This window comes from Littorina saxatilis, linkage group LG6 (genome assembly GCF_037325665.1).
Source record: "Littorina saxatilis isolate snail1 linkage group LG6, US_GU_Lsax_2.0, whole genome shotgun sequence".
Taxonomy (NCBI): domain Eukaryota; kingdom Metazoa; phylum Mollusca; class Gastropoda; order Littorinimorpha; family Littorinidae; genus Littorina; species Littorina saxatilis.
The window spans coordinates 35,852,055-35,869,114 of NC_090250.1; the positions used below are offsets into that span (position 1 = coordinate 35,852,055).

The 17,060-nt window shown below is 42.8% G+C and overlaps 1 protein-coding gene across 2 annotated transcripts in view; it reads left to right on the top strand.

Annotated features, from left to right (window-relative positions):
* Positions 1–318: 318 nt before the first annotated feature.
* The window catches only part of LOC138969120 (transient receptor potential cation channel subfamily M member-like 2), a 128,882-nt gene continuing 112,140 nt past the window's right edge, over positions 319–17,060 (top strand). For both annotated transcript variants that reach the window (XR_011456378.1, XM_070341829.1), the window contains exons 1-4: positions 319–862; positions 5,969–6,504; positions 12,488–12,667; positions 15,882–16,103. Coding sequence is in view for 1 of the 2 variants with exons in the window: in XM_070341829.1 (XP_070197930.1) it covers positions 6,007–6,504; positions 12,488–12,667; positions 15,882–16,103 (900 nt within the window). In the remaining variant the exon portion in view is untranslated. The remainder of the gene's footprint in view (positions 863–5,968; positions 6,505–12,487; positions 12,668–15,881; positions 16,104–17,060) is intronic.

The window sequence follows — 17,060 nt, forward strand, 5'->3', positions numbered from 1 at the left end:
CTTCTTCGCAAGAAAACAAGCTAGTTATCAGCAAGAGAAACAAGTGGTCCATAATTTATAAGGCAACCTTCCCCTATTATATTTGGGTTTCACATTCTCTTGCTGCCTCTTCTAAGACGCATCAGAAAATTCCCACAGTTTTTCATTTCAATGCCTTTCAACTTGGTAGAACGTAAGAAAATACTATTAATAGAAACCCAAAAATGTAAATGCTTTTGTTTGAGGTCGAGCGCAGTCGCTTGTGGTCGGGCGCGGTCGCATAAACTGAACGGATTAGTCAGACCCGAACTTCGCGCGTGGATCTCCACTTCCGCCTCCCTCCGACTTAGAAATGCAAACAGACGACAAAGTATTTCACGTAGTTAGCTGCGAACAGTTGATTATTTTTCCGGAGAACATTGTGAAGTGACAGACATTTCAGACTTTCAGTGCGGCATTATCTCTGTGTGATGTCTGTAGATCAGTAACGATGGAGGGATACGAAAATCATGAATGGAAAGGATATATATATGGATAAGCCGGCGGTGCAGTGTCTGCTTCATCAAGATGAAGATGTCCCATCATCATACCACACAGGTCTAAGACAAAGGACTGGGACTGATGTGATTTATGCTGAGGGGAGTGCATATACTATATATATGTCAATGATCTGTGCTTAGATAGGTGCAAATCCAGCGGTTGTATGGTCGTCTTTCACTTGCAGCTGTAGGTAGGACGAAAGCCAGGGTGTCAACCCATTTTGCTGCAGCCCAGTCTCCCGCATCCCAGTCTGCCACAACCCAGTCTGCCACAACCAACAAGTCTGCCGCAGCCCAGGTTGCCACAGCCCAGTTTGTCGCAATAACTACTCACAAGTTATAAGGTGTGTGTGTGTGTGTTTAAATATATGAGACAAGGCACTTGTACACATTTTGGTAGGACATGCTAACACCGCCGGGAGTCTGTGATACTATCTGTCTGTCGCACACAAACACACACACCAAACATGCACACACACCAAACACACACCCAGGGATGACCAAATCTCAAAATCAAAACTCGCCAGCCGGGCGAGTAACTTCAAGAAAGTCTCTAGTCTAGCTAGCCAGAAATGTTGCTAGCCTGGTACATGTAGTTAGTACCGCTGATGGGGTCCATGTCGACCAAAAGAGTGGGATTCCCTGTAGGTGGAGTTCCTGTAGGGGGATTCCCTGTATACAGGGAATCCCACAGGTTAGAGCTTTTCAATAACACTTGCAAACCATACTCGAATTTTTAAGAATTATCACTATAGATCGAAAACCATCAAATTCTACCGATGTCGCTAAGCATCACGTGACTTTCAGCAATATCAGCGAAACACTACTGGAACTAGACCCTGTGGGATTCCATGTATACAGGAAATCCCTCTACAGAAACTCCTCCTACAGGGAATCCCACTCTTTTGGTCGACATAGACCCCATCAGCGTTAGTACCACAGTTGCTGTATCTTCAGTGTTTATAATGCTTGGAAACTAAATTATACAACCACGCAGAAGTGTAACACTTGACCAGAATTTTCACAGAATTTTTACTTGAACTGTTTATTCATTGCTACTAACGTAGCATGAAAACAAAATTTGTTTGACCCTGGAAGTGGAACCTTTTATGTTTTTACCCCACCCCACCCCCCCCCCCCCCCCAAAAAAAAAAGAAAGAAAGAAGAAAAAGAAGACAATATTTGATTTGCAGTCATTGGAGGGTTTTAAGCTACAGCTCTTCTCCAACATTTAGGGGACTGACAGTTCACACCAGTTCCATACACACACAGAAAGCCAAATGCTCTCACACTCATATTTTCATAATTATTTTCTCACCAGAAACTAACTATATTATTTTTGGGGTGGGGGGAGGGGGGAGTTGTCCTTACCTTTTACAACATGATTTCAAGTACATCTACTCTGAGGCGTTTTAGACAAACAAAAAGACAGTTCAAGTTCTACAACATCTGATTTTATCGTAGTTATCCTGTATGACACAATGGCATGCCCATCCATTAACTTGAAAGTTGAACATTAGGTTAAAAAAAAAAGATAACAAAGCCAGTTTATGCAGCGAGGCATTGTTGTCAGTTCATGTACAACTTACAACTCAACCCTTTGAGGTCTTCTTCTGCGTTCGTGGGCTCAAACTCCCACGTACACTCGTGTTTTTTGCACGAGTGGAATTTTACGTGTATGACCGTTTTTTACCCCCCCCCATTTAGGCAGCCATACGCCGTTTTCGGAGGAAGCATGCTGGGTATTTTCGTGTTTCTATAACCCACCGAACTCTGACATGGATTACAGGATCTTTTTCGTGCGCACTTGGTCTTGTGCTTGCGTATACACACGGGGGTGTTCGGACACCGAGGAGAGTCTGCACACAAAGTTGACTCTGAGAAATAAATCTCTCGCCGAACGTGGGGACGAACTCATGCTGACAGCGGCCAACTGGATATAAATCCAGCGCGCTACCAACTGAGCTACATCCCCGCCCAACCCTTTGAGGTCAAATGAGGACAATGACACATGTAACACATCTTTCTAGGTCAGTGGGACTAGGATAGGCTAGCTGCCTTTACTTTCAACAAAACAATTGCCCGCAGCAGGCATTCCCAGTGGAGGATATGAGACTGTGCCAAAAGGTGACGTTTTCATGTCAGTATGTCCCAAATGACATCACCAGTACATTTTTCATTCTATCTAATCTGTTTTCGTTCTATTTTTTCTAATAACATGCGTTAACAATTGATTGCCAACTGGAATGGAAGAGCACAAAAAGTGTAACTTGATATGTAGTTTCTCTAGAGGGAAAAACATCTTCCACTTTCATGTCAGTGTGTCCCATGCAACATACATTTGCCAAACAGCTATGTGCAAGTAGATTATTTGTTAGTGGTATAGAAAATACTGATCAACAATTAAAGTCAGTTTTCACATTCATTTTCTACCTATTTCTTATTTGTTTATTCTGTTGGCAATGGTGAAATGTCAGCAATCGTGTGTCATTCGGGACAGTAGACATGACACCTGACCTTTTGGCACAGTCTCATATATATTGCTGAATTATGTGTCTTGACAGACCAGTCCCGTCGCGATATAACCTTCATGGTTGAAAACGACGTTAAACACCAAATAAAGAAAGAAAGACAGACCAGTGATATCATTCGTCATGTCATGTCCTTTTTGTTATGTCTTCAGTGTGTGCACATTTTACCTCCACTCCCCTAACACTGACAGTGTTGTGCACTGTGACTCCTCTAGCCAGGATGTGGGTTTAGGACAAAATTTTATTTTAAAAACTTTTTACATTGAAGCAAGGTACTGTGTGTTATACTGGTGCGTGTGTGTGTCTGAACGTCAGGTTGGTGGTGAATTTTGAGACGAGAGTATGCACATATATGTCTAGATATATATTATAATTATTAGTATTAATCCGTTTCTATTTCAGTATTTGTGTGCTAGTTTATTAATTTTTTCCTTTTTAATTCTGGTGTTTTAAAAACTTACAAAGTTACATTCAAAAGCATATTATTAAGATTAAGCATACTATCATTGTGACACTTAAATACTATCAGCGTCAGATGAATTGATTTTAAAATTATGATCTTTTCTTCAAGATTATTCCCAACTAAAGAGGAAAGACTAGTACATGTGGGTAAACAGATTGTTTTTGTTTTTTACTGGTTTATTTATTGCAATTGAATCATTATATACATATAATATATATATATGTTGCATTGCTAGAAAGATATGTTTGAATCATTCATTCATTGACAGATTAAGGAGTTGTGCTTGCAAGATTGCTAACAAGGTTGAAGGTAGGACACAAAGGTTAAAGGATACAATCAGATCTTGTGTGAAAAGAACGGGCAGTGAAAAGAAAACTCTGTGTCTACGAGAGACCTTGACACAGATGGAGATCAAAGGTAGCACTGTGACTATGAAGACACCGTGTGGTCTAGTAGTACTAGTATACACAAACTTGAAAGAGAGATCTGTGTGTTATACTCTGGTGATGATAATTTAATTGGTCATTGGTGTTGGCTGGAATTGTACAAAATGTCTAAGCAACCAACATTTGAATAAAAGCGTCAGTTCAGACATGAACGCACACTGGGGCAGAATTGTTGAACACCTTCATAACACACTCGTTGATACTGAATAAGGATTGTCATTGTTAACTGACAGATTTGTGCACGCATCACAATACCTTGTTCAGATCTGGAAACCCATACGATTTCGCATGATTGTCTAGAATACGAGCAGTACGGTCAGTGGTCAAAAATATGACGAGAAAAATTTCTAGACTACATTTATTCACAAGCTCATCCCAAAGCCGATCCAGTATTTTGACACATGATTAAAGTTTTTGTCAGTAAACATTGAAAGAAGCGTTTGTTTTAAACGTATTGGTAAACTAAACAGTGCGACGGATGCGTGTGAAGCATGTTTGAATCATGGATGTTCAAACGAAGTGTGAAGTTAGCTAAAAAAAAATTAAAATACACCATATTTGTTTGAGAATACTCCCAAGTGCAAAACAGGGGTTCTCAGGTCTGCTTGTTTCCAAGCTTCTAAAAGTCACCTTTTTTTTAAGTGGCTCATCTAACTTTGAAATTCTTAAGATGCAGGACCTAAGTCACTGAGCATTAATGTGAGCAAAGATTTGTCTTTTTGTCGCAGATTACGATATAAACAGCCAGGAGCTTCCCACAACTATCTCACAGATGCCTACACATACCTTTAGTGTTGCCAGCCAAACGAAACTTCATGCGGTTTGTCAGTTTGCATCTCCCGCCAAATAGTAATTAACATTTCCCGTGAACACGTTCTGAGGCTAAAAAGGCTGTGTGCTGTATGCCAAAATGGACCCACATACCATCTTTTACAATTTTCTTGCATCATCACACACAATGTCTTGACACTAAGTACCCAAAACAGAAAGAACCAGGCATGGGAATTGTCCGCCGAAAGGCAAATTTCCGCCGAATTTATTTTTTGTTCCGCCGAAAAAATAAATGGGGGAGGCAAAAATGTTCTAAAAACTGAATTTAATGGCAAATTTGGAGCTTAGATGACACCAAATTGCACCATTTGGGTTCTTTGGAGAAAAAAAAAAATCCGGGGGGGGGGGGGGGGGAGGGTGGGTGGGGGGGGGAGGGTGGGTGGGTGGGGGGGAGGGTGGGTGGGGGGGGAGGGTGGGGGGAGGGTGGGCGGGGGGGGGGGGAGGGAGGGTGGGGGGGGAGGGTGGGGGGGAGGGTGGGTGGGGGGGGGAGGGTGGGGGGGTGGGGGGCATGCCGCCGAACCCCCCTAGCAGGGCTAGGCGCTTCGCGCCATCGACTTTGCCATTACATGTACTTACAAATTTTCAGCCTTTTTTTCTTTTTTCAATTCCCATGCCTGAAGAATTCTCCCTCCCGCCGAGACTAATAGACTTCCATGTAGGCTTTTGACATAATGAGTTCACGTGCGGGACTTGATATGAGCCTGGTCGAGAGTGACTCAGGCCTGCCCAGCGGCAGTCCAAAATTGGCAGTGTTTGACTCCTTGCATGAAAGTCAGTAAAACTTGGTATTTTTTCAAACGGATAGCTGCCTGAGACATGACTGAAAGTGAAAGCCCTTGGGGCTCCGTGCACCTGGATTTGACATGTCCAGTAACTTTAACAAGTTTTATATTCTGCTTTATATCTTTGATATAATGATAGAAATACTAAGAGTGAGCCCACTCCATACCCTGTTATACAGCTGTAAACAAGTGATTCAAAATGTTGAAATAAAAAGCTGTCCATTTAATTTTAACAGGCGAGTGACTGATGGAGTGACTGATTGATTGGGTTCATAGAACTAATTAGTTACGGCAAATGGAACTCCAGAAAGAAGTCAAACACAAGTCCCATGCATATCTTGTTAACAACCTTGTTTTATGCAGTCTTCATGTTGTTGTTTGTTTGTGTGTGTGACAGGTAGAACAGTGAACGTTTGAAGCAGAAAATCAGCCACAATGGCTGGCCACGGTTCAGGTCGGGGCAGTCCAATCGGGCCGAGCTCCAAGTCCAACTCCACTCTCACGCTCAAGATGAGCAAGACCTCCAGCCATTCATCAGTGCATCGCCACGCATCGCCCACCAACCTGATGGGTTCTACAAACACCATACGCCCTCCTAGTCTAGCCACCGTGGCCAGAGAGATGGCTTACGACATCCAACAGGGTCGGGTGCTTGGCGCCTCCTCTCCCACCTTCTCCGCTGGTGGAAAATACCTATATGAGCACGAAGACTTGAAGCATGACAGCATCTCATTAGATAACCTGACGGATGTGCTTGAGTCTGATTGTGAAAGCTACGGGACTCTGAATGGTTACAACAAGTATTACAAGTACTACAATACCTACGACACTTATGATCACACTGATCACGAAGGTTACAGGGGGGGGCCGCTGTGCCCTTCCTTTCCAGGCGGTCTGATTCGCTTCATATTGCCTGATGGGGAGGATTCAAAAGTAAGTGTGTTTGACGCTCTCTCAATCTCTCCCAAACAACAGGTTCTGACTATGTAGATACTTAAAGGGGTAATAGGAAGAGTGTACCTCTATTAAGAAGAGATCAGTTAAATCAGAAGAGGATGTGAGACACTGATTGTGAGGAAAATTGGTTGATAGTTTGAACAGTTTTTGACTCCAATAAAAATTGTCTATTGACAGTGACATTTTGACATTGTATCATAGCCACAACTGGGTACAATTCTTGCATTTACAGATTTATAGCCTGGCTGTTGATATTTAGCAGGGCTCCCCAAACTGTGCATCCCTGCATACTGAACACAGTGGAAGCTAAAAAATATATACAGTAGTACCTGCCATATCCGGTCACCCATTAGTCATTGCAAAGGTGACCGCAAATATCAGGTGGCCGTTCATTACAGGCCCCCTCCTCCTCCAAAAAAACCCCCAAAACACGATCAAGTTTTCATGAAGAAAAGAAAGCGATCATCCACGAGCCGCCGATTCATTGTCTCTGTTAGTTTTGCTTTCGTTTTAAATACATCTTAATTATTTGCGTGTTTAACTCGATCGTCCTGGCTAAGCTATTGTTTCGTATGTTTCTATGTGTGTTGTTTGGATTATTATATATGTATTTGAGTGTCAGATAAACAAGTGTTTCAAACTCACATCAGCTGTGATCGATCCGGAAGTGACTGCCGTAAATGTACAAGTATGCGCATGTCTGTATTCACAGTTTGCGCATGCGTAAGTATTCATGTCGTCTGCTCGTGCTGTGCCGTCTGTGCACACAACACACACACACACACACACACACACACACACACACACCACAGGCGCTCGCCCGCGAAAGTGACAAGTGGCCGTTAAGTGGCCGCTCCTGTCGAGTAAGAGGGGCACCTTAGGGCAAAAATCAGTGACCGTTGACCGCGTCAGACAGGTTAACGGCCATTAAGAGTCAATTATAGAAGGAAAACTCATTAGTCATGGGAAAGCTGGCCGCTCCGGGTAGGTTCACGCCCACGAAAGGGCCGGAAATGGAAGGGACTACTGACTGTGTACTGGAAATGTATGGAGGGGGTCCAACAAGTGAACAACACATTAAAGAAGAGTGGGTACCAGCAGGTTGCACTAAATTTACATAATCAAGTGTCTTGTCAGTACTGATTTTCAGAACAATTGCTTGCTAGTGCATGCTAGCGCCATTACAAAGCATTTTTTGCGTGGGAATGCTGACGGAAACTTCAGGAGGCTGAAGCCAACGCTGTGCCCAGCTAAGTTCATGATCTAAAGAGTTTTGGTTGCATGCGCAATTGAAACAAGTCGAGTGACTTCAGCACTGAAAAACCGCAGTGCCACAGCTTAAGTGGCATCCAATGAAACCATGAAACATCCACAACCCAACTGACCAAGAAACTGAAACGTTTCTATGCATAATTGACAAGAACGTACATTGGGCTGGATTTTGAAGATAAGAAAATATCCTTCCAGATCTGTACTGACATAAGTTCACGGAATAAATCTAACCAATATGAGAAATTAGCTTTTGTGAAGGGTTTAGGGAACTTCCAAAAGTCCTTTTGGTCTTGGGACCTTAAAGCCCCAGTATGTCTAAAATGTCTTACAGAACGATTTAAATCTTCCCATGAAAAAAGCAGTTCGAACCTTATCGAACACACTTGCAATAGCATTTAATAATCATTAAATGACACAGTTTGTTTGAATGGCTATTTAGCTCACGTAAACCATACGCCTGTTTTCGTGGTTTATCTAACCCCTGAGCCATCATGAACCCGTGTGATCCACTTTCCTTTTTTTCACAATTTAGTAGTCCGTTTGTGATTTCAATGCGACTCGCTGTATGCAATAGCACGTTATTGTGTACCTCTGAATCTAAAACGCAACAAACGGCTGCGAGTCACACGAACTGAGCGGTGGCGGTTGACTGTTCAAAGAAATCTGGCGACATGCAGAACACTCGTCTGCTACAAGGACCACGTTTTGCGGGACACACTTCCGGGCTATCTTTTTATATTTAGTCAAGTTTTGACTAAATATTTTAACATCGAGGGGGAATCGAAACGAGGGTCGTGGTGTATGTGCGTCTGTCTGTCTGTCTGTCTGTCTGTCTGTCTGTCTGTGTGTGTGTGTGTGTAGAGCGATTCAGACTAAACTACTGGACCGATCTTTATGAAATTTGACATGAGAGTTCCTGGGTATGAAATCCCCGAACGTTTTTTTCATTTTTTTGATAAATATCTTTGAAGACGTCATATCCGGCTTTTCGTGAAAGTTGAGGCGGCACTGTCACGCCCTCATTTTTCAACCAAATTGGTTCAAATTTTGGTCAAGTAATCTTCGACGAAGCCCGGACTTCGGTATTGCATTTCAGCTTGGTGGCTTAAAAATTAATTAATGACTTTGGTCATTAAAAATCTGAAAATTGTAAAAAAAAATAAAAATTTATAAAACGATCCAAATTTACGTTTATCTTATTCTCCATCATTTGCTGATTCCAAAAACATATAAATATGTTATATTCGGATTAAAAACAAGCTCTGAAAATTAAATATATAAAAATTATTATGAAATTTTTTTTTTCGAAATCAATTTAAAAACACTTTCATCTTATTCCTTGTCGGTTCCTGATTCCAAAAACATATACATATGATATGTTTGGATTAAAACACGCTCAGAAAGTTAAAACGAAGAGAGGTACAGAAAAGCGTGCTATCCTTCTCAGCGCAAGTACTACCCCGCTCTTCTTGTCAATTTCACTGCCTTTGCCGTGCGCGGTGGACTGACGATGCTACGGTCTTGCTGCGTTGCATTGCGTTCAGTTTCATTCTGTGAGTTCGACAGCTACTTGACTAAATATTGTATTTTCGCCTTGCGCGACTTGTTTTAAACTTTCAAAACTTCCAGTTGTACTGATCTTGTCTTGATGAAAAAAGAATTCTTTTATGATTTAAGAATGTTTGTGTAAGAAGCTGTCAATTTATTATTTAGTTTTTTTATTATTTTAAAGTTAGGTCTAGCGCCAAAACGTGCCGCCCGATTGTCTGATCAGACAATCTGGATCGCCAATCAAAAATAAATTCTTTGAAAATTGCTCGCTCTTTACATAGGGCACCTAGTATGTTCTCAAGCGGTGAGTGTTCAAACGAAAGGGTGTGTAAAAGCCTGACAGTGTCTGTGATGGTTTACGGGAGGCTTTAACTGTGCCTTTAATTACATATTCTTACTCCGAATCACATATAGCATTGACACAGTCTGAGATGCTAGGTTCTGTAAACGCTTACCCGTCTAACATTTTTAAAGGGAAGCAACCCCATCACCAAAAAAGGCTAAAAATAGCCCTGGTAATGAGCAGGCATTCTGTGAGTTACCTCCCATTGGTATGTACTACGTCACATCCTCCATCACATCGGGATTGCCAGCTACCTCCGGTTCCGGTTCGCCGGTTCCGGGGTATGGTAGCAACCTTTCCTTACCGGTTCCTCACAGTGCGGCAGCACGAGGTTCCGGTACTGGGGGATCATCATTTCCGGCGCGGTTCAATGATGGTTCCAGGAATGATCAGTCTACGTCGGACAACTTTGTCGTTGACGGTACGGACTTCGACGAAGATCGGCATGACTCTTCTGAGGTCGAGTCTACCTTTCGAGTCGAGGGGAGACTTCTTCGGCCATTGGTTTTGGCCGCTGAAGTTACTTCTAGATATTTGCAGAAGGGGTGACAGCCACTTCTCATCTTGCGGCTCCACCACCTTCTGCATTTGGCACATTGAGGTGCCGACTACCTCCGGTTCCGCGTCGTCGGTTTCGGGTTGCGGTAGCGTTCATTCTTTACCGGTTCCGCACAGTGTGGCTGCACGGGGTTCCGGTACTGGGGGACAATCGTTTCCGGCTTCGGCCAATGATGGTTCCGGGAATGATGACTCTTTGCCAGTAGACTTCCGGTGTCAACCCTTTTGGGTTTCAGGTCGTTGGTGGCAGCGGTACCCTGTCTCTCACTTCCGATTTCGGCGAGTGAAGGATCATACGCATTAGCATCGGCTCGCACCACTACGGTGTTGCGGGTGCTTCTGCACTGGGGTTTTCCGGCTACTTCTGGTTCGTCTTCCGACGTTCCAGCTGATCGTAGCACTTTTTCTTTCCTGTCCGCAACTTCCGACGTTAACCCTTCGGGGTTCTAGGTTGTTGGGGGCAGTGATGCCTTGTATCTTACTTCCGGTTACGCTTCGGCTTTCTCGGATGGTGAAGGTCTGAACGTGATGGCATCTATGAATATGGCTTGCGTCGGTCTCCGCGTCTGACTTTCGGTCTTTCAGCGATGAACAGATGTGTTCTGGTTTTTCGGCCAAACTCATGGTGACTCTTGATTTGACGGCGAGATTAACCAGATTTTTCCTGAGGACACTTTGTTTTTGGAGCCTTTTGGCAGGTTGGCTTCCCGGTTTCCGGTTATGCCGACCAGTCTTTCTTTGATTTCTGTTTTGGCTTTTGATACGTAGTCATTTGCCTACAAGCAGACTGACCTATGGGCACTACGGTTTCTGCCATTTTGTTCATGTCACACCAGGCTTCGGCCATCGTGATTTCCGCACTTTCGGTTGCTGACGTGCAACCAGAATCGCGGCTTTCTCGTACTATGGTTGCTGATGTACAACCAGAATCGCGGCTTTCTCGTACTATCTCCATCTGCTTTTGCATGGACTGGAGAGGATAACTTGGGGTCAGTTGGACTTTTCAATTTCCGTTTCGCCGATCACACCGACCATCTCTTTTATCAGGAAACAATTTTGTCGTTTCCTGCTACTACTCAGGATTACTTCGTATCTGATCAGCATTCTACTTAGGTTAGAAAGCAGATGACAGACTCTCGATTCAAGTAGCGAGAAGGTCATTCACGACAGCTGTCTACTTTTTGGGTTCACACATTTTTGTCCTCTCAAGGAGTTCCTTCGGACTTTCTTTTAACTTCTTCTGCCTTGGCGGTCCAGTTCATAACCATGGTCATTCATTGGCTTTTTCTGTCACAATCCATGAGGATTATGAGTGCTTGTCTTTGTTAGACTTGGACTCTTAACGCAGAAAGCAGTTCTGCGTCATACGCTCGGTCTTGCTTGGGTAGACATTCAAAGCAGGTCATGCACCAGCAGTAGCCTACTTTTGGCAAACCGATTGGATCAAGCTGGGTTCACAGCCTCGGTTCATAGGAGGGTGAGTGTCCCTTATAGTTTAAGGAACTTCAGGAACACTTATACAGTATCATGAGGTTTTTTTCCCACCGATAAGGACTTTGATATCTGTTACTCAGGTATCACTCGTTTTTCGGGGGGAGATCGGTCACGCCTTTCTAGAGCTGACGTCTATCTCCTAGGCCTTGCGGGCTTCACGCCTTCCCGAGGTTTCACATACTTTGGCATTATGTTTTTTCGGTCTCCTACAGAGTTCGTCCTAATCAGTTCTGATCAGCCTTAGGCACTGATCGTACTTGCTTACCAGTCATGGTTGAAGCAGGCCGGATTCTTACCAGAAATAAGTGAGTTTCCCGCCACCTTATGTAGCAATCGGCTATATATGTGAGTTGGAGTAAGAATATGTGATTTAATCGAAAATTTCAACAATAAATTTTCATTTCATTAATATATTTACCCAACTCACATAGTAAATTCCCTCCCATCCTACCCCGCGATCGTTATTAATGGTTGAAGGTGGTGTTTCATTGGGAATGATTATACCTCCGATATGTACCGCGCGTGTGCGGGCTGCCGATGAGGGGAGGTAACTACCAGTTCTGTTTTGTTTTGGGAGTTACCTCCCCCTGTTACCAGGGTCAGTACTTCAATGTCTAAGCATCAAACGGAGGTTAATGCTATATATGTGAGTTGGGTAAGTATATTAATTAAATGAAAATTTATTGTTGAAATTTTCGATTTCACTTACAGTCTTTTAGCAAGAGTGTGTTTCGTCTTCAGGATAGATACTACATGACAGTTATGAAGGACGCACACTTGGATGAAGTGGCTCGTTTCATGGCCCTGGCCTGGCATCGGCGAACACCCAAGTTTGTTCTCAGCATCATCGGATCATCACAGTACTTTACTCCTTGGTTAAAGCCTAGCTTTGAAGAGGACTTACGCAATGGAATAATACAGGTAGGTGTGTTCAGCCCTAAACAAGGAAAAACTGATGTGTGTAAGAAATAAAGAAGGTGAAAGTTACTTTGGGGAAAACAATGTTAATTTTGCTCAGACTGAACTACATGTATATATTGAAGTGAGCAGTCTGTGCAGGCGGCTGTGAGAACAAGATGACTGATTAGATTCTTTCTATGTGAAGTATTGCACATGTTTTTTTTGGTTTTTTCTCTCTCCGAAACTCTGTTGTCCAAGACCATTACTTAAACAGTGAGTTCTTGTCTTCATATTGACTCACTGTTCATATATTTGCTTTGAACCTGAAAGTGGTATGATTTAATTTTTGTAATTTTTGAAACTGGATACATTTATCCTTCAGAAATAGACTGAAATGAACCTTTGTCACTTGTAGATCTATAGCATGTCAAGGGATGTACTTGGCAAAATCAGTTTCATACTCTGACTTCAGTATCATTCCCATGGTCATTACTAATACATCAACTAATACAGTTGTCATCTTGCTTTTTCCAATTGGTTTTATTTTGTTCAGGGCTCGATCTTTGTCATTGATTGATTTCTTTGATTCTGGGGGGTCTGTTTTCTTAATTAAACTGAGATTTTTGTGTACAATGTGTATTAAATTAGTGTGTGCATGTGTTGTTGTTATACATCGCCCTGATTAATAATTCTTTGTTATTATTATTGGCACACGTACCTGAGAAAATTTCAGTGAGTCAGTAATGAGCAGTGTTCATCTGTTAGGACGGGTGGTTTCAAGTCTGGTTGATCTTCTATATATATATACGACTTGTGTCTGTCTGTGTGTGAGTTCGCGATGCACGACCAAAGTTCTCGATGGATCTGCTTCAAATTTGGTGGGCATATTCAGGTAGACCCGGGACAGGACACAACCTGGTCGATATTTCAACACGTGCTCTCAGCGCGCAGCGCTGAACCGATTTTGTGCGCGCTGAACCGACTTTGGTTCCACCTCAGCTACCCGGGCCCTCATACCGACACACCAAAGCCAAAGTTCTCGGTGGATCTTTTTCAAATTTGGACACCGTATTCAGCTACACCCCGGACACAATATCATCGATGAGATATTTCAACACGTGCTCTCAGTGCGCAGCGCTGAACCGATTTTGGTTTTTCTGTTCATTTCACCATTCCCAGTAACTCTTCCTTATCTTCTCCATGTTTTCAGCGTTTACCTCCCTTCCTTCGTATGGTGCACTATAGTATGAGGGGGCATCTTCGGATATTCCCGGCGTTCTGTTACTATTTGAGTCACTTGAGAAAAAGTGACTCTATGTAATCGGTCAGTGTTAGTCTGTCCGGCCGGCCGTCCGTAGACACCACCTTAACGTTGGACTTTTCTCGGAAACTATCAAAGCGATCGGGCTCATATTTTGTTTAGTCGTGACCTCCAATGACCTCTACACTTTAACGATGGTTTCGTTGACCTTTGACCTTTTTCAAGGTCACAGGTCAGCGTCAAAGGAAAAATTAGACATTTTATATCTTTGACAAAGTTCATCGGATGTGATTGAAACTTTGTAGGATTATTCTTTACATCAAAGTATTTACATCTGTAGCCTTTTACGAACGTTATCAGAAAAACAAGGGAGATAACTAGCCTTTTCTGTTCGGCAACACACAACTTAACGTTGGGCTTTTCTCGGAAACTATAAAAGTGACCGGGCTCAAATTTTATGTGAACGTGACTCATTGTGTTGTGAATAGCAATTTCTTCCTGTCCATCTGATGCCTCATATAATATTCAGAACTGCGAAAGTGACTCGATCGAGCGTTTGCTCTTCTTGTTTTAGAAGGTCACCGCAGTGTCCAGAACGTAAATTGGACCCGTAAATTATCCTCACTGTAAAAGTGCAAAGGTCGAATCAATTTATAGCCACGCGAAAAATACACTGTCATCTATCTCTCTATAGATACGGCTTCTCTGTGTTTGTGTGTGTGTGTGTGTGTGTCTCTCTATGTGAGCAACACCTGGGGATTGTTCAGTTCTGTTTGTGATGTGGTCTGGCGGCTTTTGTGTATTTGTATGTACTGGCCTTCCTTTGAGAAGCCATAACAGTTCAAAAGGGCTTACAGATAAGCTATAAATTGCTCAATCCTGTTTGAGTGGAGTTCGCCTCCAAAGGTGATTAACACGGTTACATTCGTCGACAAGGATGGGACTCGATATGGTCAGGAATGGCATTATGGCCACTGAATCATTTTCGTGCTGTTCCCATTCCACGAATCTGGGAGGGACCTAAGCTTGGCGGGTCCATTGTTCGGACCCGGCAAAGCCGGCGTACGGCTCTAAGTACTTCTTCCCGGCGAAGCCGGCTACCCGGCGAAGCGGGTATTCATTCTAGTCAGGTCATATATATATATATCAAGATCACTGTAGGGTCTACTTAACGCCTAATCTAAATATAGCCCTAGGCGCTTACAAAATATACAATACATAGTGAACATTATACGAAACACAAATCGACAAGGACCAAGACACTGTCGCAATGCAATGTCCATGGACCTGGAACAGCAGATATTTTGTTTCTGATTCATATAACTTAAGATGAGTGGTATGATCATTTGCTTTTCTTGTTACAGTGGAACCCCTAATTTAAGACTCCCCCAATTTAAGACTCCCTCCCTTTTACTGTTCTAGGGCCCAGTTTTCTCAGATTTTCTGTTCATTACCTCTGTAAATGTACCCCCATTTTTACGGACTCCCTCCTTTTTAAGACCTGCTATTCTCATATTTGTGGAGGTCTTAAAAGGGGGGTTCCACTGTATATACCCCCCCCCCCCCCCCTCCGCGGGTTAGGGGGAAGAATTTACCCGATGCTCCCCAGCATGTCGTAAGAGGCGACTAACGGATTCTGTTTCTCCTTTTACCCTTGTTAAGTGTTTCTTGTATAGAATATAGTCAATTTTTGTAAAGATTTTAGTCAAGCAGTTTGTAAGAAATGTTAAGTCCTTTGTACTGGAAACTTGCATTCTCCCAGTAAGGTCATATATTGTACTACGTTGCAGGCCCTGGAGCAAATTTTTGATTAGTGCTTTTGCGAAGAAGAAACAATTGACAAGTGGCTCTATCCCATCTCCCCCTTCCTTCCGTCGCGATATAACCTTGAATGGTTGAAAACAACGTTAAACACCAAATAAAAAAAAGAAAGTTCCACTGTATTACATTCCTTAAATTTGAGTTTCTGTGCAGGCTGCCAACTCAACGGACATGTGGATACTCACTGAAGGCCTTGACCTTGGTGTGTCCAAGCTGATTGGGGATGCAGCGCACAGAGAGATGGTGCGTCGGAAAAACGTCGCCCAGAATCCACTTCACATTCAGAACATCAAGACTGACGAGCGTCTACCTCGTCTTAACATCTTTGGCATCTGTTCCAAAAGCTCGCTTGTCTATGCTGATGTTGTGTCAGGGGTAGGTAGTAGTTTGGTGCCTATCATTCAAACTGTGGAACAAATGGTAATTAAGGTCTGAAAAAGACATCATATTAATTTATCTGTAATCTGAAAATTGCAAAATATTCTGCTTGTTGTTGGAAATGAGAAATTGCTGGCACCAGTGATTTCTTTGAAGCCAGTGTTATGGAAATAACTCCTGGTCTAGAGTCATCATACAGTTTTATATTCGGCTTATAATTGTTTTGCTTGTAAACCTCAGGATGCATGCTTTAGCCAAGTCTAGCACAGACCTGTTTACTCTTACGGAATGGGCGGAAGTTTTACGGATTTAAGATCGTCTTTCCGCTTGTCCGCGCACTGCTTGAAATCTTCCGCAATTTGGCGCGATTTCGAGAAAAAAATATTTGTGATGTTTTCGGTAAAAAGTTGCGATAGTTTTCTCAGTATTAAGACGTCTTTCGTCAATTTCCGGTTAGAACGGTGTCTTCTTCCGGGACTTTGGTTACACGTGTTGCCTGTTGGTGTCCTTTTGCAAAATGCCTCCAAAAAGAAAGGAACAACACCGACACCGACACGAAACTGACGATGAAGAGCGCGATAGTGCGTGTGGGGCAGAGAAGAAGAGAATCTATTATCAGAAGTGGAAAGAAGATTACTCAAAGAAGTATCCGGACTTGACGGTTTCCAGGAAATTTGGACCAAGCCATTCTTACTGCACGCTGTGTGACAGTCATTTCTCGATCACTTTTTTCTTTCTATTTGCTTTCTCCGAAAACTACATCTCAAATATACAATGACGCTGATCATGTAATGTAGAATTAAGTTGATCATTTCTTTGCACACAGCAAATTATGAAAAAAAGAGTGTGTTTTATTGCTTTAGAGCGAGTTTGTGGCTTCAAAAAAAATCTTCCGCATGAAGTGGAAAATCTTCCTCATTTTCCTTCAAATCTTCCTCATGGGTCAATGTCAGG